At 42.9% G+C, this 23,942-nt stretch overlaps 1 protein-coding gene across 1 annotated transcript in view; it reads left to right on the top strand.

Moving 5' to 3' along the window:
• Window positions 1-3,056: 3,056 nt before the first annotated feature.
• LOC139471647 (polyamine-transporting ATPase 13A3-like) overlaps window positions 3,057-23,942 on the top strand; it is a 43,172-nt gene continuing 22,286 nt past the window's right edge. Inside the window, exons 1-16 of the mRNA XM_071254057.1 lie at window positions 3,057-3,077; window positions 8,414-8,499; window positions 12,157-12,324; window positions 13,183-13,223; window positions 13,718-13,787; window positions 14,417-14,502; window positions 15,776-15,850; window positions 17,068-17,137; window positions 17,514-17,648; window positions 18,158-18,224; window positions 18,538-18,669; window positions 20,165-20,338; window positions 20,570-20,715; window positions 21,032-21,232; window positions 22,126-22,187; window positions 23,586-23,730. Of these exons, the coding sequence (XP_071110158.1) occupies window positions 8,428-8,499; window positions 12,157-12,324; window positions 13,183-13,223; window positions 13,718-13,787; window positions 14,417-14,502; window positions 15,776-15,850; window positions 17,068-17,137; window positions 17,514-17,648; window positions 18,158-18,224; window positions 18,538-18,669; window positions 20,165-20,338; window positions 20,570-20,715; window positions 21,032-21,232; window positions 22,126-22,187; window positions 23,586-23,730 (1,644 nt within the window). The 5' untranslated portion in view covers window positions 3,057-3,077; window positions 8,414-8,427. The remainder of the gene's footprint in view (window positions 3,078-8,413; window positions 8,500-12,156; window positions 12,325-13,182; window positions 13,224-13,717; window positions 13,788-14,416; window positions 14,503-15,775; window positions 15,851-17,067; window positions 17,138-17,513; window positions 17,649-18,157; window positions 18,225-18,537; window positions 18,670-20,164; window positions 20,339-20,569; window positions 20,716-21,031; window positions 21,233-22,125; window positions 22,188-23,585; window positions 23,731-23,942) is intronic.

Below are 23,942 nucleotides of genomic sequence, written 5' to 3'. Positions count from 1 at the left end.
GCTTCTGTACTGTTTCTGTGCAGGCTAAGTGCCACATCAATTTGTTCACTTACACTTCACCATTTTCACAAACTTATGAACTGCTCCCGTATCAAACATTCTCACATGTACACTTACACTAACATGCACTAACGCGCACCAACATGCACTAACGCGCACCAACATGCACTAACGCGCACCAACAAGCACTAACGCGCACTAACATGCACTAACGCGCACGAACAAGCACTAACGCGTACTAACATGCACTACCGCGCACTACCATGCACTTACATGCACTAACGCGCACTAACATGTCAACATGTCAATGTATTTACTAACACAACCGAATCTTGATTCAATTTATTTCAGCCAGAGAAGAAACGACAAGTTCCAGGCCTTATCGTTAAACACATATAAAAACGCACGGTTGATGATATTTTCTGATATTTTATCCGAAAAGAGATTTCTCGAACAGCCAGCCCCCTGGCAAGTCCAACGTTCCAGGTTTGATACTCCTCTGATTTGATGCCCGGTATCTGATGCGATCACACTATCCTGTCTCCGGGAACAGTAAACTTCTATATTTAGATCATAACAATGATACCTGTATCTTCAGGGCGGTGAGATAGTCTTGATTGTCGTTGAAATATTCCCCCACTTTATTACAATATAATATATGAACATAAAATATGTGATAATTCGTGTTTTATTCCTTGTTGAATTATTCACTCAATAATATGAAATATTTACATAAATGAAATTTCCTTTTTAATTACCTAGCAACGCTTTTTTTAAATAAACATTTCTTGAAATTTAATTCCTTAGCCGATAAAATGTGGGTCATTGGAATTAAAAACATGGTATCTTTTTACATTGCTAATAATCGGGGCAAGGCACTGTTGCTTACCACCAGGTAGGTACTAAGTGTGCTGAATGTTATTGATATTCCATTTTGCCCAAGCCATCGACAATGTCCTTCATCCAAACCATCAACAATGGCGAAAGTTGAGTGTCCTTCATGTCCTCAGGTTTAGGAAAATTTGATTGAACATTTCCCACCATTGAAAAGCATACTTTAAATTTTGGTCCTAGCTGATCCTAAACATCTGCATGAAATCTCAGCTCCCAGGCCCTGATGTCTAAGAAGCAAATAAAGAAAGAAAATAAATAAATATGTATTTAAAATATTATTTTTTGCCAAAACAATTATATATGTTGGACTGCAGTGAACAAAGCAAAATCCCACATCCCTGTTTCACATCTCTCTACCTTGTGGTTTCTACGAAGGAAAATCTTAAGATATTTCACAATTTGGTTTTAATTTCATGTTAATGCTATGAATAAATTCAATCAGGGTGATAGACATCTTCCTAAAATTTTCCTTTGATCCGGTTGAGCTAAATATTTAATCTGATCAATATAAATATGGGTAGGCACAAGTTCACACTACCTTGAAACTAATACTCGAAAACATATTGGCGATAAAACAGATTAATCTAATGGATACGAATATGCAAAATAAAGTTGTGTATACTTCAATGGTTTAGAGATTCCTGAATTTTAAACGGATGACACAAATTCCATTGTTAACAAGAACCCAATCTCAATTAACTAAGCACCAAACTTATCTGACCCGTGAAGATTCCGGGGTAGAATAGGTCTTCAACGACCCATGTTTGCCGTAAAACGCGACTATGCTTGCCGTAAAAGGCGAATAACGTGATCGGGTGGTCAGGCTCGCTGACTTAGTTGATGCATGTCATCGATCCCAATTGCGTTGATCGATGGTCATGATATTAATCACTGGATTGTCTGGTCCAGACTCGATTATTTACAGACCGCCGTCATATAGCTGGAATTTTGCTGAGTGCGGCGTTGAACAACAAACCAACCAAACGTATCTTGACAGTCTTGGCATGGGGGTGACGTTCTATGCGGGGGCCCTCTACACACATACTCATACACATACAGACCATAACGCCGTGTTCGTGAAGGCAGTACAGGTAATCTCATTTAATGTGTGCGGGGTAGGTGAGATAAACCGTTATCCGGCGGGTCGAAGCAGATACAATAATGTAAACACTATAGGTGGTCGCTCGTTCTACATACATAAACAAATGTATATCAGAATATACCTAAACCTGACTATGTCTGCATTGTCCTCAGCTGTTGTGAGACAAGGGTCACAGCAAGGTTCATTCATTTTTATCGGGTGTAACAACATAGCACACTGGTGGCAAGTCGCATGACTGCGAATTTCTCCCCCTGTCCGATTGACCAACAATGATAGGTGCATGTGTTTTCACAAGTAAAACCTTGAGCTTGGGTAAGGTCGTATAAAAGGTAGACACAGCATAAAATATATGTAGGACAAGGTTTGTTCATCTTGCAATCAGGCTGAAACCATTGATCACGTGTCAAGACCATGCCCCAGCCCGGGCTAGGTCAAAACAAGAATTGCAGTTAGATCTGTCATGGATCTCCTAAAGCCAAGATGCAATAGCGAAGGTCAAACAAACTCTATTTCTGAGAGATGGACAGCTACTCGAACGTATCTAAACAGAGCAGCCAAGGATATAAATGAAATCATATCAATATAAGAAAATAGAAATCATATCAATACAAAAACAGAAATTATGTGAACACCAAACTCACAATAGATATGTGTACCCTACTCACACACAGGAGTCCAAAAGAGGGACAGGTCAGCCGAAATTGCTTAGGCATAAGGCGACGTCTTAAACACTTAATGCAACAACAGCATAAAATATATAATTGTCTCTGGATAAGTCATATAACTGACGGGCAAAAGAACGTATACACTTAAAGAATACAAACGTTATAAAGACGTTACTTTGGCTGAAAACAGTCGCTGAAACACTTCAAACGTAAGGCCAACAACGGAGTACCTGTATCAGATACACACCATCGAATAATTAGTTCTTGTTTGTTTTATGTTTAGCCACCATCAAACATGGGTGTATACATTAAGTTGCCCGGCGAATGAGGTTTGACGTGTTTGTTGTAAATGTAGGTCACGTCTGTTATCGCCACAGCTCCGTGTACATGTTATCGTGAGGCGTCCTCCACACCAGGTAGGTTGGGAAACATTTCTATGATGTAATACTTTTGTTTATCGCTGTCTAAGTTAATCCAGCTCTATCAGGGTGCAGTTCTGGATTTTATTTGGTGAAGATCTGTTTTTGGTGAGAATTGGATTTGTTCTTCAGAGGAACCCGTTGCTGAGAACTCTTAGAACGCAGTTGTGATTGTGACATGGTCACGGAGATGTGTATCTATGGGTTTAGTGTAGTCAATGAATAGATATCATCGAGAAAGATGTTAAAATTATATTATGGCCTACAATGATGGTGTTTGTATTTCGGGGTTGCAACGCCAAATGGACATGTGAAGATCTGGGTTAGAATTGATTTCAGCATCCCATGCTTGTTGAAAGAGGTGACTAAACGGGATCGGATGGTCAGGCTAGCTGATTCGGGTGATGCATATCATCGTATCCCAAATGCGTAGATGCATGCTCATGATGTCAATCGCTTGATTGTCTGTTCGAGACTCGACTATTTACAGACCGCCGTCAAATTGGTGGAATATTGCTCAGTGCGGCATTAAACAATAATCAGACAAACAAATAATAGTATTTGGCCTGGTTCAGCTAAACACTGACCGATGGTGTTTGAGAGTGTATGGGTATGAAACAACACTAGCTCGGCCAGGGCGCGATACTGTTTCTATTTATATGGCTGTATAAAGAACCGTAGCTCAAGCAAGAACATAGCCGTAACATCATGTATATAGCTGTAACATCGTGAACATAGCCGTAACATCATGAATATAGCTGTAACATCGTGAACATAGCCGTAACATCATGAATATAGCTGTAACATCATGAACATAGCCGTAACATCATGAACATAGCCGTAACATCATGACTATAGCCGTAACATCATGAATATAGCTGTAACATCATGAATATAGCTGTAACATCATGAACATACCTGTAACATCATTAACATAGCCGTAACATCACGAATATAGCTGTAACATCATGAACATAGCCGTAACATCATGAATATAGCTGAACATCATGAATGTAGCTGTAAGATCATGAATATAGCTGTAACGTCATAACCATAGCCGTAACATCATGAATATAGCTGTATCATCATGAACATACCTGTATCATCATGAATATAGCTATAAGATCATTAATATAGTTGTAACATCATGAATATAGCAGTGATATCATGAATGTAGCTGTAACACCATGACTGTAGCTGTAACATCATGAATATAGCTGTAACATCATGAACATAGCCGTAACATCATGAATATAGCTGTAACATCATGAATATAGCTGTAACATCATGAACATAGCCGTAACATCATGAATGTAGATGTAACATCATGAACATAGCCGTAACATCATGAATATAGCTGTAACATCATGAACATAGCTGTAACATCATGAATATAGCTGTAACATCATGAACATAGCCGTAACATCATGAATATAGCTGTAACATCATGAATATAGCTGTAACATCATGAATATAGCTGTAACATCATGAACATAGACGTAACATCATCAATATAGCTGTAACATTTGTCCTTATATATTTTGGCTTAAGTTTGAGACCATTAATAAATTGTATTACGAAAAAGATTTTCAGTGTGCGTCAACACGCATGACCTACTTCAACTGGCATTCTCCTACTGGCCGATGTTGACTTAAAACATTGTTTACTTGCATTTGTTAAAGTTAATGAATTAAATGTAACAGCACGTATGGGAGGAAAGCCCGAAATGATGTCGGTCTCCGTACAACTAATCGGTTTTGAAATGGCTGCTAGTGCTGCAATACGTTTTTATTTAATATATATGTTTTCGTTGTCTGTGTTCTTTCCTGTGTGTATTATATGTATTAATATTGTCGATCCTCGTTGTGTCGAACTCGTGGGGACCTGGAAAAATGTTCTAGTTGTCCGGTATCCTGACTTATATACTCTATAAAAAAAAACTGTTTGGGATCATGAAATATAAATGTTGATACCAAGTATTAGAATAAAGATCAGTGTTGACGACAAACATCCTATGCAAGAACGTTTTTGTTTGTAAAACGTAACATCAAAACACATCCTATAGCTGGCACGTGCCTAACGCAGTAGCGCCACGCACAAACAAACAAACAAACCGTGATACTGCTAACAGACGTCAATGGTGTTCAACGTCCAAACTGTGCTAATCTTCAAGGGTCACGAGTCTCCTTTTCCGATGAGTCACGATTCACCTCACACTTTACACTTGATAGTCGTGGTCGTGTCTAGCGACGTCGAAGTGAGTCCAGTCGGCTTTATTCACAAAAGTGTGTAGGCCATCGGCCCATATCACATAGTGTTACAACAGAGAGACAATGTTATTTTGTCCTATCACGGCTTTTCTTAGTTCTGTAGACTTATGTATAGAATTGCAGGATTCTTTAAGTTATCTTCACTTTTACTGGACATGAGCATGTTAATACATGAAGAGTGAGTGAGTGAGTATGGTTTTACCCGCTTTTAGCAATATTCCAGCAATATCACGGCGGGGGACACCAGAAATGGGCTTCACACATTGTGCCCATGTCGGGAATCGAACCCGGGTCTTCGGCGTGACGAGCGAACGCTTGAACCACTAGGCTACCTGACCGCCCTAATACATGAAGAAGGATTGAGACAGCATTATGCTGGTATATAACAACTCCTAATGGATCAGGGGTAAAAACAAGGGTAAAATGGTTCTCATCTTCCATATACAATTTGTTACACAGTTAACACACTCTCAAATCTTGGTCATTTATAGTGTCGTCCAGTTTCAATTCTAAACCAAATGACGTGTTATGCAAGGTATAACTGGACGTTTCTTAACTGTATTGGAGGGCGTCATTTTGGTTTGTAGGAAGACTTTTATCGAAATGGAAATTCTGAAATAAATGTAAGTACGTTACCGATGCATGGAGGTCTTTGCAGTGCTTGATCAAAATCTGGTTCGCCCGATTATCGGCAGTGAATGACAATTCAACACATCCATTTATGATCATATGTTTTAACAAGATGTTTCAGGTTAGTTCTTGTGAATGTGAATTTGGTTGGAATGTGATAAAAATCACCGAGAGGTCAGATTCCAACTCCTGAGAGACCAACCTCACTCGATGTGCTATGTCTTTAAATTCATTACATTCGCCCAACACGTGCTTCTCTTGTATTTTTAGACGCTCTCCGTATCTCCCTATCGTTCCCTCCTAAGAAAACATCGGTCAAAACGACAGTTGCCTCACCAGAGCGACCCATTTTTCACCCCTTGATTTTGGACCCAAGCGAAGCAAAGGTCGCTATTGTGACACCTCCCCATTTCACAAACCTCGACCAGGTTTCCACAAAACGACGTTTGTATTAATATACTTTTACTTTAATCTTTGAATATAAAACAAAGGTTTGATAGTGTGCTTCAAATAATTTAGAAAATATATGAGAGATGTACCATACTTCAGAGCAGGAAACAGAAATATATAAAAGCATATTAGCATTTCTGTCAGTGAACGAAATTTGACTTCTTCTCGTAGTGGCCGTGAACATACAAATCTTGATGATGATGATGATGATTAATGAAGACCATTTTCTAGACAGAGAGCTGTGTGACCCGGAGAGACGAGACAGTGTGACAACAAACTTACGACCCCGAAATGCAATATTCCCTGAACAGTTGTGTATTGTTGGTAGAGCATTGAAAACGTGTTACATTTCCCTAGTGTGTTGGCATGCCAGATTCGCCCAGATCATGTTTCTCGGCTTCACTGAAGTGGTACACGTCTGAGACCAAGCTGACATGTCATTGTTTACCCCAGCTTCATGTTCCCACTTAGGCAAGGAATAATTACAAAACAAGACTTAAAATGGTTTTGCGTTTGTGTAAGTATACACATAGAAACATTGGGCAGTTTTCAGTTTCAAAAGTGAACATTTCAAAGTGTTGCTGGTCTTAGACGTTTACTACTTTGGTGAAACCAAGAAACACGGATATGATGCAAACAAACCAAGCAGTATAATCCGAGCAAATTTGGGATTCCAATCGGATTCTGGCTCGACCAAGGGAGGCAACTGCAGACAACTAGGAACTAGTTCTATTCATAACGAGAGAAATTTACAAATCCATTTGATAAATGGCCGCGTTTATACAAGTTTGTGCTTGTGTCCAAATCTTGGGTTCTGAACAGTCGATTCTGGTCTTGTCGAAATCAGGAGAAGCAACAATACAGAAGCTGTTTAATATACATTGTCTGATGTCTACCCCTTCGTCAGCAACACTCCAGCTGTACCCTTGCATCATTGCAACCTGTTGTAAACATGAGTTTGATCCCCGCCGCTATGGTGTGATGGTATCAGGTCTGCCGGGTCCGACATTGTGACCACCCGATTCCCCATTTAGGGAAGTTTTTGCGATAAGAATGGGATTCTGGGGACTCCCCTGGGCACCAGTGTGGTTCACGGTTGAGAGAGGGCCTGACGGAGGTTTAGGAATGATCATTGGAAATAGGTGACTGGGAAATGGGGTTCAGTGTCGTGTTCAAGATTATTGTACCTACATATCGACATGCATGCACGTGTGTGTGTGGCTGTTTGTACTAGTCTGTACTGAGACAGTTTTTATAGTGCAAGCTACCATGCATGTGTTTAACATGGGAACTCCATTTATTTTGGTATGACGCAGCTGGTGATCGAAGCCCCGACTTTCTACTCTCCGGGCAGACGCTCTACTCACTGTACCAAGAAGGCGGTGTGTAGTGGCAATAGGGACTCCGACAATGGCTGTTATAAGTGTAGTTAAGTTTGAAATCGAATAGTCTCTTTCACCACCACGTTAACCAGCAGCTCATCCGGAGGTTGTGTGTGTGTCCTGGTGGTCCAGTCGTGTTAGGAGCAGAGTTAGGTTCATTTGGCGTTTCAGAAACTTTTGATCGTGGGCTCTATCATAGATTCGCCCTCATTATGTTTCTAGGTTTGTCAGTAGAAGGCCGTGCTCGTGGGTTTCACCAAAGTTGTATGTCCTGCATCACTTCGGGCTTTCCTCCCACATCATATTGACACGCCATGGTATAACTGACACACTGTTTAAAGTGGCGTAAAACCCAACTCACTCACTAACTCCTCTGACGGATGCAGCCAATCATTACACCCACTCCATGAATGGACATTATTTAACAGTTGGTTATCGCAATACTATAGTGTTTTGGGTTTTTTAAATCCCTCTTCTGTTTCTATTCACCTCATTGACAATCTTTTCCCCTCGCCGTTAGTCTTTTCCATCCCTATTTTTGTTTACTGTGACTCCTTATAACTCGAGTTATTTATGTCCTGTCTCCGTGTCGTCGTTGCAGGGTCGGCGTTGACGATGGCACAGACGGGGCCACCGCCTATGAAGGCTGGGAGACTCTATGTCAACCCAGAGGAGGAGGATCAGATGGTAACACATTCATGTCAAGAGCACTTCAATTTTAATGGAAAGAAACAAACAAACAATATTTACGTCAAGGACACACTAGACATATGTAACGTAATAGTAGTACGGTCACTGACTATTTTTGTGCTAGAATACACACCTGGAAACATAATGTGCCTGACGTTATCATAGTGCCTCTTTAACATGTTAATGCGCGCATTCCAGGAAAACTTGCATTTTATAGATACAATTTCTGAGAGATGAGAAATCAATACTTTTTCAAAGACAGAACAGGAGAACGACATTTTACGATAAAGAAATGATCACGCCAGTGTTTTTTGGGATGTTTAAATATCCTGTATAAGGAATAAACACTCAGGTTTTGAGTTCGTCTCACTTTGGAATCGATACCTCGTATTTCATACTTGGAAAATTGATACCTCATTTTTAAAAATCAGACTCAAGCCAAGGTTCGCTAAATACAAAGTTTATTCTAAATATAGCAATGTACCATACCCAAACACTCGCCTGATAACCTTATACACTGCCGGACAAAAGGAAGTATTCACTTGAAAATTCAAACTTTACTGCTCATTACTGTGTACTGTATGTTTGTTTGTTAGATTGTTGTTTAACTCCGCACTCAGCAATATTACAGCTATATGACGGCGGTCTGTAAATAATCGAGTCTGGACCAGCCAATCCTGTGATTGACATCGTTAGCATCGATCCACGCACTTGGGATACGATGACAACTGTGTACTGTAAAATTGAAACCCTTGAGATGTCATGTGCAGGTACCTGTTGTGAGACATTCGTTGCCATGATGAATGTAAAATCGCCCAGGATACCCGTATCAAATACATCAACACCGAATAACAACTTCTTGTTTCACCACTATCAAACATGTGTGTATATTTTCTTTTGACCGGTTGTTCAGTACAGTGTATCATCTTATCTGTAATATATACTGTTATATGTACTCTGGACTGGTCTACTTTTGCCGCAACAAACCAACAACACCAGCACCCTGTTTAAATAAATAGCTCCAGTTTATTTGCTTATGCGTTATCTGAGGATATGTTGCCGAGCCACAAAGTGCACAAGTGTAGTCCCAAGACGACGCTAGTTACATATATACTCAACAACAAAAGTTCCTGTGACACCAATATTTTAGTGTATTTTTCAAACAAGTAAAGTTTGGTTTTCAATATTGTAGTACATGTATGGAATCAAGTCACAAACACGCAACTGCTGCAGAAAAGCATGGATTCCATGCAAAAGTGGACTTTTATGCAAGCCCCATGCATTTCACTACCCAAGAATGGAAATAAAAACATGTGCGTTAACGGGATTCCATTTGCATTGTGTAGCATCGTGCTTACAACAACTACTCAGAAAAAAAACAAAATTACGCAATTATTCAACAATACGAAATGCCACGCCTGTCCGAAAATGAGCGTCTGCGAGCCATTGGTATGCTTGAAGCAGGATCGAGTCAATGTGATGTTGCAAGACAATTTAACGTCCACAGAAACACCAATTGGTGTTTATGGCAACTTTGGCAACAGACGAATGCAGTCAAAGACCATCCTCGGAGTGGCAGGCCACGCGTAACCATTAATCGACAAGACAATTGGATTCGAACAATACACATACGAAGTCGATTCCAGCCGGCAACAGATACTGCAAGAAGCATCCCTGGCCTTCGACGAATATCTTCACAAACCGTGCGTCGTCGCCTCAGATGTGCAGGGATTGTCGCCAGAAGACCCACCAGACGTCCCATTTTGACAGGAAACCACCGTCAAGCACGTCTACAGTGGTGCAGACAGCGTCCACGCTGGACGGCCATGCAATGGGGACAAGTTCTATTCACTGACGAGTCTCGTTTTCACCTCAGCCACAGCGATGGACGGATTCGAGTGTACCGACGTCGAGGTGAACGTTACGTCAATCATTGTGTCATGGAAGAAGATCGGTTCGAGGGCGGCAGCGTTATGGTATGGGGTGGGATTACAGCAAGACAGGGGACTCTTCAACAAAACAACGTGAATGTCATCCCCTGGCCGGTTCGCTCCCCTGATCTCTCACTAATCGAGCACACGTGGGATGAGATGGATCGGCGCCTTCGACGTCAACCACGTGTTCCACAGACACACCAGGAACTTCAAAACATGCTCCAGCAGATATGGACAGATATCCCCCAGGACTTTGTGCGACGCCTGCTCCACCCCATGAGACGAAGATGACACACACGCTATTGATTTGTAAATTGACATTTTGGCATGTTCTGGGTTTTTTTATGAAATCACGCATTTTCTGAAGTCAGTATGGCAAATTAAACCATCTGAACACTAACAGGAGTCTTTTATCTGTTGCAAACAGATTTTTTTCAGATTTGGTGAAAAACATAAACATAGCATTAAATCTTAGTCAATGTCACAGGAACTTTTGTTGTTCAGTATATCTATGCTCACACTCAGCTCACCACAATGGTGTATAGTTTATCTCGGCTATGATGGTGAGGAATCCATATTGAACAGGATTCATCAGAAACTATCACATTACACAATAGAACCTTGCCGCGACCGTCGCCCTTGCTGAATGATATCGAAAATGTATTTTACTGTCTATTTTTTCTATTAAAATGAGGTGTTTTTTCTCAAATCGGACGTGATGTTGTACGAACTATATATTTGCGGAGATCAATCGGTATGCGGTTTACAGTAAATATTTCAATATCACTACGCCATTGCTGCCCGAAGTATTATATAGGTAACGGAATAAGCCGATTGCAGCCAGAGGCTTGCTCACATTGTTCAATACGTTATCTTTGACTGTGTCCCTTCATTATGTGAGGTCAGAGACAGTGGTGACATGCTCTTTATCTATCTAACCTTGTTTTCAGCGAGACGTAGTCATATGGTCAATGTGTCTCAGTCTATGAGTTGCATAACGTAGAACAGATTTCTGTTGACACGAAATGTTAATGATCGTCCTAAGGAACCGACAACTTCATATTTTGGGGACCTCGGATTTTATTTTTTAAAATAATTATGCTTATGTAAAGAAAAGAGATCTTTCTGCCACAAAAAACATTGATGCAATGTGTTTTCCTCCCAAAATAATATTTAGGCTCATAGATTTAACCTTGTTTTGCAGCTGAAGCTGAAAAAAAGTTATCCAAACAAAATCCTAGCGCTGCATGCAGCTAATTCGCCTGCTCAGTGATCGCCTGTTGTACTACCGTTACCAAATCGTCACATTCTAGCCAGTGTTTAGAGCGTAGAAGCTGGGGGAATCGCCGATGGTCTCGTGTGATGTTTTCAGATGTTCCAGATTCTCTCTTAACTCCCTGGATAGGCATTGCCGTGCCAACGAACGTCAACGTGAGGCAACATCAAAGATTTAGGGGTGGGTCGGTAATGCTTTGGGTCATGATTACTATGGCGGCCAGAACGCCACTGCACATTGTCCTCAAAAGGGTCATTGGACAGTACTATCGATACAACATACTGGTGCCATTAGCAGTGGCGTTTGCACGCCATGCTCGTCCACAGTTTGTCTTTCAAGACGATAAGACATACCCACCGTGCACTTCTTCCGGCAGCAAACATCGCAGTATCAAACTCAGTACTTTCTGTCTTGTAAAATGTCCTCACTCACTCACTGTCACAGGAAATCTCCGGGTTTAGGCCCCATACACTGAAGACAGCTGTCGTGTGGTTCTTCATCATCATCACGGTCGGGCTGCTGCGACTCTTCTTCTACTGGCTGCCACATCTGTTTATAAAGGCCACCCACTCCAGGTGCTCACTGGCCGAGGCTACAACAGTGTTACTGAAGGTAAGGCCTCCCACTCCAGGTGCTCACTGGCCGAGGATACAACAGAGTTACTGAAGGTAAGGCCACCCACTCCAGGTGCTGACTGGCCGAGGCTACAACAGTGTTACTGAAGGTAAGGCCACCCACTCCAGGTGCTCACTGGCCGAGACTACAACAGTGTAACTGAAGGTAAGGCCACCCACTCCAGGTGCTCACTTGCCGAGGCTACAACAGTGTTACTGAAGATAAGGCCACCCATTCCAGGTGCTCACTGGCCGTGGCTACAACAGTGTTACTGAAGGTAAGGCCACCCACTCCAGGTGCTCACTGGCCGTGGCTACAACAGTGTCACTGAAGGTAAGGTCACCCACTCCAGGTGCTCACTGGCCGAGGCTACAACAGTGTCACTGAAGGTAAGGCCACCCACTCCAGGTGCTCACTGGCCGAGGCTACAACAGTGTTACTGAAGGCAAGGTCACCCACTCCAGGTGCTCACTGGCCGAGACTACAACAGTGTTACTGAAGGTAAGGCCACCCACTCCAGGTGCTCACTGGCCGAGGCTACAACAGTGTTACTGAAGGCAAGGTCACCCACTCCAGGTGCTCACTGGCCGAGGCTACAACAGTGTTACTGAAGGTAAGGCCACCCACTTCAGGTGCTCACTTGCCGAGGCTACAACAGTGTTACTGAAGGTTAGGCCACCCACTCCAGGTGCTGACTGGCCGAGGCTACAACAGTGTTACTGAAGGCAAGGCAAATCACTTCGATAGCTTTTAGACAGATATCGTTACTTAGTGTATGTATATCTTGTGAAGGTGACTTTTAGTTGTTCATAATTGAGGCGTTGTAAAGTCTTTAATTTTGTCCTTTTCTTTCAGGACCAGTGGAAGCAATGGTTCAACTCCACAGTGAAAACACAGTAAGTGTCACAGCTTACAATGGTCATACATGACCCAAAACCACAATATCATGTTCCCAGTTTATGCAGTCAAATTTATAGCAATTGAAATAACGTCCTAAAAAACCCACATTTTTTGTTTGCATTCACTATTTGGCCCGGGAGGTGCATTTCATAACCCGAGTCGCCAAAGAACGAGATGCACGTGCCAAACGCACAGGGGCATATTTCACAAGCATCACCCGGGGCGACACACACAGCGTTTTTTTCCAAATGAGCACAGACGTTTTGAATATCTCTTTTCAATACGGAAATCAAAACAAAGTTGTGTAAAACTTGCTAGGGTTCTTTGAATGTTGGTCATGGTTTAAAACCCACATTGGTGTGGCAATACAACCTATTTCTCGTCTTTTGTCAATAATAGCATAATGAAGATCAATGCGTCAAATGAATGATCCGTAATTCTTTCAAACATGTTCAAATGTGTGAATGAAGTCATGTACACCATCCACCAGAGAGCAGACTGTGCCATTCAAGAACTCACAGACTGTGCATCAATCACAAACCTCCAACGAATCTTCCAAGGTGAGATGTGACTACTTGTGATTTATCCAGAGTATTATCCCGGGTTGTATGGACCGATTTAGCAACAACTATAGTCTCGGAAAGACAAAAACATTTGATAATGCAACACGAATTTTTTTTTCGTAATACGATCTATATGTACGATCTCGTATGGTCCCAAACTTGAGCCAATATATACTACTCAAATGAAGTAAAAGAACTGATATTTTCATATGACTATAAAATACTGGTATGAAAAAGCACCTGCTTCATATAAAGTGGTGCCATTGTTCCATTATTCAAAACAACAAAGTAATATTTGATCATTCATCTGATCAATGTTTTATCATAACATATTAATTCACAAAACCCATTCCGGGTAACAAGCGACAAAAAGACACACCCTAAAAGTTGGTTGCAGCAACCCAATTAACAATGTCAATAAGTGTGTGACAACTATTTGCGATGAACAGGTGAGGCAGCGGCGACAGTTTATTTGAGCTAAAATATGTAAGGGCAGTGTTACGGCTGTGTACTGTCTTCGTTACGGCTGATGACAAGGCTGTGTTTCCGCCATTGCTACGGTTATTTATGAGTTTTATTCGTGCTAACTTTGGGCGTTCACTGTGACTTTTCTATTTCTCTTTCAGCAGAGAGATGGTCTGATACGATTCTTTATTTGTAAGAAAATCAAGTACATATGGGACAAAGAAATGAAAGAATTTACCCGACTTAGGTGAGATGTCTTTCAAATGACTTTAATATCGAAAACTACATCGTAAGACCGTCTTTTAAACCCTTGAAGCAATGGAATGTATAGCATCCTAATTAACCTTTTCTTTATTCAATGTTATTCGGAAAACATCATTTCAGTATTTGCCTTGGGATGTAAATCATGTGCACAGCCACAGGGTCACGTCTTGGCTGAGCCAGCGTGGTTTCCTACCCATACACGAGCCGTACAGATCCGGGTAACAATAGGTCTTCGGCAAACAATGTTTGACGTCAGAGGCGAGTAACGGGCTCGAGTGGTCGTACTGGCTGACTTGGTTGCTGCATGTAATCGTATCCCAACTGTAAAAATCGATGTCCATCATGTCAATTACAGGATTGTCTGGTCCATACTCGAATATTTACAGACCGAAATCATTTACCTGTGCGGCGTTAAACAACAAACAAAGTTTATTCAATGTTTTTTTGTCTTCTGAAAATACTATTTTTGTTTTGGCCTAGTGTCGCGCCCTGGTTGGGCTACCGTTGTTTCATACCCAACACACTGAAACTGTCAGTCATGGTATAGCTGAACCAGACTATCATGTCTTCTGACGTTGTATGTGCTAAGGTTGATCTTACGTTCCTAATCTCACGATGCAGACTGTATTGTCAGGATCTGCTGGTCGTAGATTCGAATCCCAGGTTGTGACCCTTGGTCTGTCAGCTCCATACCCGTTTGTTCAAACAACGACTGTGACGCAATGGGCTTTCTTCGCGCGCCTAACTGACACCACGTGATATACTACTGAAAAGAAGTTGAAGAACACCAGCTTCTTTCATATGCCTTTTGTTAATCTGTCATGAGATAAATATATAAATCAGGTGTTCTTTAATTCCATTTGAGTACGATATATCTGAACTGATGGTCAAAGCAGTGTTAAAGTAAATCACTCATTCAGTTTTCATAGCTTGTTTGAATTGTTTGCCTAAATCCAACTCATACCTGTTACTCATACAGCGCCTGTCCGTGGTGGTCCGGGTTATAATTGGTCCCCAGCAACCTACTTGTGTCATAAGAGGCGACTAATGGATCGGTGATTTGGATGATTGCGTGTCATCGTACCCGACGGCGTGGGACGTGCTCACTTTATCAATCACCGGTTTGTCTGGGGCAGATTCGTAGGAGTTACAGGCCGCTGTCGTGTGGCTGGAATATTGCTCAATACAGCGTTCATTAACAAACAAACCAAACACGCACTAGCTGCTATAAGCTTGACCCGCTCCTCTTGTTACAGGGGGTTTGACAAGGACAGGGCTTGTTCGTTCTTCTACCAACAAACTGGCCTGGCGTATGATGAGCAAAGAAAGAGGTATGCTAATTTCGAACATGAAAGCTCAAAACAGTTTAATATCATCAGAACAGATCTCACTCTCATTGATTTTATCACTCGATATCATCCAGGTCAATCCATATGAAAATCTCCTTCCGGGGGCTATCAATACGATACGCCTATTGCCCATCTATATGTACATCGGCTCGACTCGACGACGCTTGCAATAATTGTTATGTGTACATACTGAAGCAGATAAGAAACGCATCATGTATTCTCTAAAAAGGTTTGTGACCAAAGGACGATCAATAGCCAGGGAGCACGGGTGGCCCAGTCGTCTGAAGCGCCGCAATTCGCTGTGCAGAGTTGCGTCCCTTGGGCACGCCGGAAAGATGACCAATGATCGTGGGTTTGACTCCCGGTTCGCCCCGATTATGTTTCTACGTTTGTCAGCACCATGCCCGTGCCCGTGTGTTTCCCGAAAGTGGTAAGAGTGTAAGACCTGCATCACTTCGGGCCTACCTCCACCATGAAGATGTCACGCCGAAGAAAACAGGAATAATGTTTAAAGCGCCGTTACAACCAGCTAACTCACTCACTTACATGGAGGATATTGTGATGTTTTCAGCTTGGTGAGGCGAAATAGAGCTTAACGTTGCGTTCACGATTATTTCACATATACATATGTATAGTGTATGTGTGTGAGTAAGTGAGTATGGCTTTACGCCGCTTTTAGCATTATTCCAGCAATATCACGGCGGACACCAGAAATGGGCTTCACACATTGTACCCTTGCCGGGATTAGAACCCGGGTCTTCGGCGTGACGAGCGAACGCTTTAACCGCTAGGCTACCCGACCGCCCCTATTTTGCGTATGTGTATGTGGCTGCTTCTACAAGTTTGTTATTCTACAAGGATTATTCCGGTTTTATAGTGCTAACCCACTAAGATACCATGCCACAGTTTAACATGTATACCCCACTCAAACACAGTATACAAACTCCTAGCCGATCAGTCCTTGTTTTTAATCCCCTTAATGCCGAGCTCTAGGCAGGGAAACAACAAGTATCATCTTTGAACGTCTTTGTGTATGACGCAGTCGGTGATCGACCTTGCAGACACTAGACACTCTCCGGGCACAAGACCACCAAGTCTTTTCAGCTTGGAATACTCTTTATCTGGTGCGTTGTTGTTTCTGTTATGATACACTAAGTACTTTCGCCTTTATGTTGAACGAGTGTGTGTGGTTTTTTCAGGCAAGTTCTATATGGTATCAACTCTATTCGAGTCCACGTGGCACCGATTATCAAGATATTGTTCAAAGAGGTAAGTCAATGTCCATAGTCGCAAGGACATGACAGCTTGTGCCGTCGGTAACGTCATCGTCAATTATCAGCAGCAGCATCGTCACATTTGTCATCATCTCCACAATCATCGTTCTTGTCACTATTTATTTCAGCAGCGGTAGCAACAGCAATATCGTTGTTTCATTATCCAAACCACATCTTCCTCGACATCGTAACTGTCAGTATTATCAGAACCAGCAACACTAGGAGCAGTATCGTTGTCTTCATTTCATTATCATCATCTTCATCTCCGTCTCTATCACCAGTAACACCAGCGACGTTGTCACTGCCATCACCATCGTGGTCGTCGTGTCATTAGTATCCTAATCTACAATCTCTACCCTCCACCGACACAGGTGTTGTCCCCCTTCTACGTGTTCCAAGTGTTCAGTGTCTCTGTGTGGTTCGCTGACGATTACACCATCTACGCCAGCTGCATTGTCTTCATCTCTGGCCTCTCCATCATCATCACCATCTACCAGACGAGGAAGGTAAGCACTCTTCACGTCGTTATCATCGTCGTCATAATCATCATCATCATCGTCGTCGTCGTCGAGGCGCTAAAGGTAGTTATGGTGTTTGAAGCGCCCGTTTAAAATCACGGCAAAAAAACGACATAGGTAGTATAGTGTGTCCTGGTAACCCGGATGTTCTTGTTATTGAGCACTGGTTCGTCTGCGTCTAAACTGTCGGGCGTGGTGTAGCTCGATCGCGGGTTCGAATCCCTGTTCGTCCTGATTACGTTTTTAGGTGTGACAGTCTCATACACCTGTGCTCTGGCCTACAACAAAGTGGAAAACGTATGAGACCTGCATCACTTCCGGCTTTCCTCCCGCAATAAGTTGGCCCGTCATGATATAAGTGAAACACTGTTGAAAGCGGCGTTAAGCCAAACTCATTTACTCACTTACTATTGTGTTGCTGGGGCTGGGGCAGAGCCAAATGCTGGAATATTGCTAAAAGCGGTGTTAAACTATATTCACTCACTGTTGTGTTCCAGATGCAGAGGGCGCTCCGCAGTACCATCACTTCCTCCACCATCTTCACCGTGTGTCGTGGCGGGGACGGTAAGTGCAATCAGCGCAACCTATGGTCAGCTCCGGACATTATCAGTTCAGGTCCTTGTAGCAAACTTCGATATCAATATGTTTATGCCAAGGGACAACATTAGTATTTCAGACGTTTATCAACAGGGTGTGATGAAAAATTTGCAAAATAAAATTCACATTGAAAACTAAAAATTCTAACCTCAGTTACAACAGATATGGATGTATCACCTCATATTCTATATCATTATAAAAATGATCTCTTCTTCAACGTGTTATTATTCAAGAAAATGGTTCAATAATATTAGATCAAATTGTTATATTCGTATTTCAGTGTACGAAGACATATCGTCAGATGACCTCGTGCCCGGTGACGTCATAGAGGTGCCCCGGCACGGCTGCATGATGCAGTGTGACGCCGTCCTCGTCAGCGGCAACTGCATCGTCAATGAGAGCATGCTGACAGGTAGTATACAGAAACTGCTGTAAGACAGTGTCAGTACTGTTACATGTTACAGGCCACAGTGTCACAGGTGCCAAGATACGGGGCACATTGTTACAGCTTCCTGAGTAGAGGTGAGGTGAGGTGAAATGGGGTTTAACGTCGCGTCCAAGATTATTGCACTTATATAGCGACGTGTATGTACGTGTGTGTGTGTTTGTATGGCTGCTTGTACTAGTCCGGACTGATGCCGATTTATAGTGCTAGCTGCGATACCATGCCGCAGTTTAACATGAATACCCCACTCAGACACAGTATACTGACTCCGAGCCGACCAGTCCTTGTTTTAGCCCCTTAATGCCGAGCGCTAGACAGGGTAACAACAAGTACCATCTTTGAACGTCTCTTGGTATGACGCGATCGAGGATTGAACCCCGGACCTTCCGCTCTCCGGGCGGACGCTCTACCATTAGACCACGGAGGCGGTTTCCAGAGTAGAGGACACATTGTTAGATGTAAGAGTAGTAGGGGAGACAGTGTTACAGCTTCCATGGGAGGGGACATAGTGTTACAGGTTCTGGGTTAGGGGGCACAGTGTTACAGCTTCCAAAGTAGAGGACGCAGTGTTACATGCAACAGTGTAAGGGCACAGTGTCAGAGGTTACGGGGTAAAGTAGGTTTTGCTTGACGGTATATTCACACTAGTTTAGTTTTGTCACGGCGGGTCAGTTTGACGTGGGTGCAAAGTCACGTAGGACGAAGACATCTATCACTTTGATGAAACCCACGAGCAAGGGCGTTGACAAACCAAGTAGTATAGCTGAGCCGAATATGGGATTCGAACACGCCTCGCTACTCCGCTGGTACGAATCCTTGTACGAAGACCTCGCTGGTACGATCCTTGTACGAAGACCTCCCTAGTACAATCCTTGTACGAAGACCTCCCTAGCACGAATCCTTGTACGAAGACCTCCCTAGTACAATCCTTGTACGAAGACCTCCCTAGCACGAATCCGTGTACGAAGACCTCCCTAGTACAATCCTTGTACGAAGACCTCCCTAGTACGAATCCTTGTACGAAGACCTCCCTAGTACAATCCTTGTACGAAGACCTCCCTAGCACGAATCCGTGTACGAAGACCTCCCTAGTACAATCCTTGTACGAAGACCTCCCTAGTACAATCCTTGTACGAAGACCTCCCTAGCACGAATCCTTGTACGAAGACCTCCCTAGTACAATCCTTGTACGAAGACCTCCCTAGCACGAATCCTTGTACGAAGACCTCCCTAGTACGAATCCTTGTACTAAGACCTCGCTAGTACGAATCCTTGTGCGAATCCTTTACCCCGGACACCCACTATCCAGATGAATATTTTTATACGATCTGTACTAGTTCTGTTATATTCTGTGATTTGTTAATACGGAAATGTGTCGGTCACATGATTTCAACGGGTTCGATATTGTCCTTTTAGACAAGGTTTGATATACAGCCCCCATGTTTCTGTGATTTGTGCCTAGGCGAGAGTGTGCCCGTGACCAAGACGCCCCTCCCCAACCCCCTGCACGCCTCAAGGCAGGAAGCCATGTTTGACATCAAGAAGCACTCCCGTCATGTCCTGTTCTGTGGTACTCACGTCATCCAGACTCGCTACTACGGCAGCCATAAAGTCAACGCCGTTGTCCTCAGAAGCGGTAAGAAGAGAACCAAATGCATAGGGCAAGAAACGATGTTACAAAGGTGTATCTTCATATGAAATGATCGCGGAAGTTAGATCATATCCGTTTCTATATGCAAATTCGGTCATTGTATTTCCAATTCTATTTACGTTTGTTTCAAACATCCAAGCTTTTGGTCCTGTGCTGCATGCATGTTACGCAAGACTTGCTTCAAAATAATGCACGAGTTCTGCCCCTGTGTTCAAGGCTTCCTAACAGCGAAGGGCGAGTTGGTTCGCTCTATCATGTTCCCAAAGCCAGCGGACTTCAAGTTCAACAGAGACACCTATTGGTTCATCGGTATCCTTGCCTTCCTCGCATCACTTGGCTTCATATACACAGTAATATTGATGGTGAGTGTTGGGTCACGCCAAACTATATTTGTGTTTCGGATATTTGCTTTCGAAAAGCCAGACTGACAACATTTAAAGTTTTCAAATCTCTAACCCATTTCAACCATGTCCAGCGAAAAAAATACATTTTGTATTTGGGTGAAATTTTCCATATTTTCTCGAGCAAATTATGTTTTAAAACAACTCCCGGAATCCCCACTAATCAATTTACATCTGTGACCCATGGACAGATGCGCCTTAGACCACTGGACCACCCGTGCTTCACAATCATCAGAAAACAGTCATATTAATGTGTGTGTGTGTGTGTGTGGTGTAGGTGAGGAACGGCGACACCGTGAGCGACATCATCATCCGGACTCTGGATCTAGTGACGATAACGGTTCCCCCAGCCCTTCCTGCCGCCCTCAGTGTTGGCATCGTTTTCGCCCAGCAGCGGCTGAAGAAGGCCGGCATCTTCTGCATCAGCCCTCGTGGCATCAACATCTGCGGCACCATTAACGTTGTCTGCTTCGACAAGGTCAGTTTACTGAATAGCGTGCATGTTATTTAACCTTCGGGCACGGGGGGAGCCCAGTTGTCTAAGGTGCCGCAATTCGATGTGCAGAGTTGCGTCCCTTGGCCACGCCAGAAACCTATGATTGTGGGTTCGAATCCCGGTTCGCCCCTATTATGTTTGTAGGTTTGTCAGCACCATACCCGTGCTCGTGGGTTTCGCCGAAGTGGTAAACGTCTGAGACCTGCATCACTTCGGGCTTTCATCCCACATTAAGCTGACACGCCGCGATATAACTGGAATATTGTTAAAAGTGGCGTTAAACCCAACTCACTCACTCACTCACTCACTCACTCGTTTTAACATATTCATATCACTGTTTGGTGTTTCGATTCGTCAGCGAAATTTCAGCGAAATTGCAGTCCACATGTTATTGTCCCATCCTGCGTGCATTAGTGAGAGAGTGTGATTTTACTCCGCTCGAATATATTTTCCTGTTGTGTTCATAAAATTTGAAAATCAAGTCATTGGCCCTTCATATTATATCCATGTATTTTGGGTCTGGGTGTTAAACTGGGTGGCATGGTACCTCGATCGACGAGCACTATAAAACCGGCTTCAGAACATACACACACATGCACGCACATCGCAACAATCTTGAACACACACACATGCATGCACTTCGCTGTTTTACATGCAATAATCTTGAACGCGACCTAACCCCATTTCACATGTGAGTGAGTGAGTAATTTTACGCTGATTTTAACAATATTCCAGCAATATCGCAGAAGGTACACCAGAAATCGGCTACACCCAAGTGGGGAATTGAACCCGGGTCTTCGGCGTGTCGAACGAACGCTTTACCCACTGGGCTAGTCTGGGATACCTGGCATTGTTATTTTGATGTTTGTTTTCAGACAGGGACCTTGACGGAGGACGGGATGAAAATGATGGCCGTGGCACCTTCCCCTAAAGGAGTGTAAGCAGTGAACTGGACATCATCTGACGCCGTGGACCCATTGGGATTCCGGGGGACAATAGGTCCCCATCACCCAATGTTTGTTACAAGAGACGACTGAAATGAGGATCGGATGGTTACAATATATGACTGGTCCTACCCCTATCGTATTGACCTGCTGATTGGAACCGGGTGGTCATTATGTGTGACCATTCATTGTTCCCCAACATTATTGACCGTTACTCATGCTATCAGCCACTGGTTTGCCTGGCCCATAAGCGATTATTAACAAGCCGTAGATTTAAGGGGAGTAGCGTATGGTATCATGCTCGCTGAGCCTTGGAAAAAATACCAAACTCTTCAAAACAAACTTCCCCTTAATGCGACCCGATTCGAGAGCGGAAGTGTTAACTGAAACCAACACTGTTGTGGGTTTCATGCAAAATGCAATCAAACTGCTGTTTTTCTGGAATTTATCGAAAAAAATAAATTGTCCACGATAATTCTTGAAAATAATAATTATGCTTCAAACTGGTGAAAATAAAGGAAAATTGCCTGCAACAAAAAATACATTGTTGCAAGGTGTTTTTCTTTTTTAGGAAATGGTCAGTCCCTCAATATTATATTCAGTAGAAGTATATGAACACCCCTGAAAACAATATTGAGTGATTTCGAAACGTTTTCCACTTTTCTTTAATTATGTCTTGGCCCAAGAAGGGTCCTCCTCATTTTTTATCAACTGGTATCAGATCAAGGAATCGAGAGCCCTTTTAAATGAAAACAATGATGTGTCCCTTGGAGCAGGTCGTCAAGTGACATGTCTCAATATTAGAAGCAGAGTATATTTTTCATATTATGTTTTTATAAGATAAGATGAACCATGCGATAAACTTGGTATCATAATAAATACATGAATGTAATCTCTGCTTGCTCATAGATATAAATATAAATCCACTGATGCTTTAGAGGAGGGGGGTGTCGAATTCATATTGAGTCGCATTTTTTACTAGGGGCCAGCGGTCGCATTCTTTTGTAGACGCATTAATTTCACGATTTACAGTAGTTGAGTAACGTTCCCAATGTATTTAAATAGGGGTTTCTTGATGTGGGTGACTCTGTTGACAAGGTTAGAATTGGTCTTCAGCAACCCATGCTCTCGTAAAAGGCGACTAACGGGGCTTGGTGGTCAGGCTCCCTGGCTTGGTAGATGCATGCCACCGTGTCCACATTGCGTACGTCGATGCTCATGGTATCAATCACTGTAGCTGGAATATTGCTGAGTGCGGCGTAAAACGACAAACTCACAACACGACTGGTTTCCTTGTCATCCAAACTGTCAGTACACATGTCCCCAATTGGCTTCTACTGATACAGCGTAAACTGCAGGAGTTTAATACCCACACGTGTCCCTTTCCACAGGTTCGAAGACGAAATCCGTAATATGAACAGGTTACACAATCAGCTGATCATCAGTGCCATGGCAACATGCCACTCCCTTACCATTATAGACGGTCACGTGACTGGGGACCCCCTGGATCTCATCATGTTTGAGGCTGTTGATTGGGTGAGTTCCTACCACGGTGGAAACAGGTTTCTGAATCACCAGGAGACATCATTGGGTTTGATGAAAGTGACTATTTGGGGATTTTAGGAACGCTTCAAGAAATTGCTGTTTTGTGACCCACGATTACTCCCCTTGTGCTGTATAACGTGGGGTAAATGGCTTGGTGGATCACTTGGTGCAGAGGCATGTCCTGAATGCATCCCACAACATAG

The sequence above is a fragment of the Haliotis cracherodii genome, unplaced genomic scaffold (genome assembly GCF_022045235.1).
Source record: "Haliotis cracherodii isolate W230 unplaced genomic scaffold, xgHalCrac1.p SCAF_23, whole genome shotgun sequence".
Lineage (NCBI taxonomy): Eukaryota > Metazoa > Mollusca > Gastropoda > Lepetellida > Haliotidae > Haliotis > Haliotis cracherodii.
Note: the sequence above shows the minus strand (reverse complement) of the source record. Positions and strands in the feature narration are given on the sequence as shown.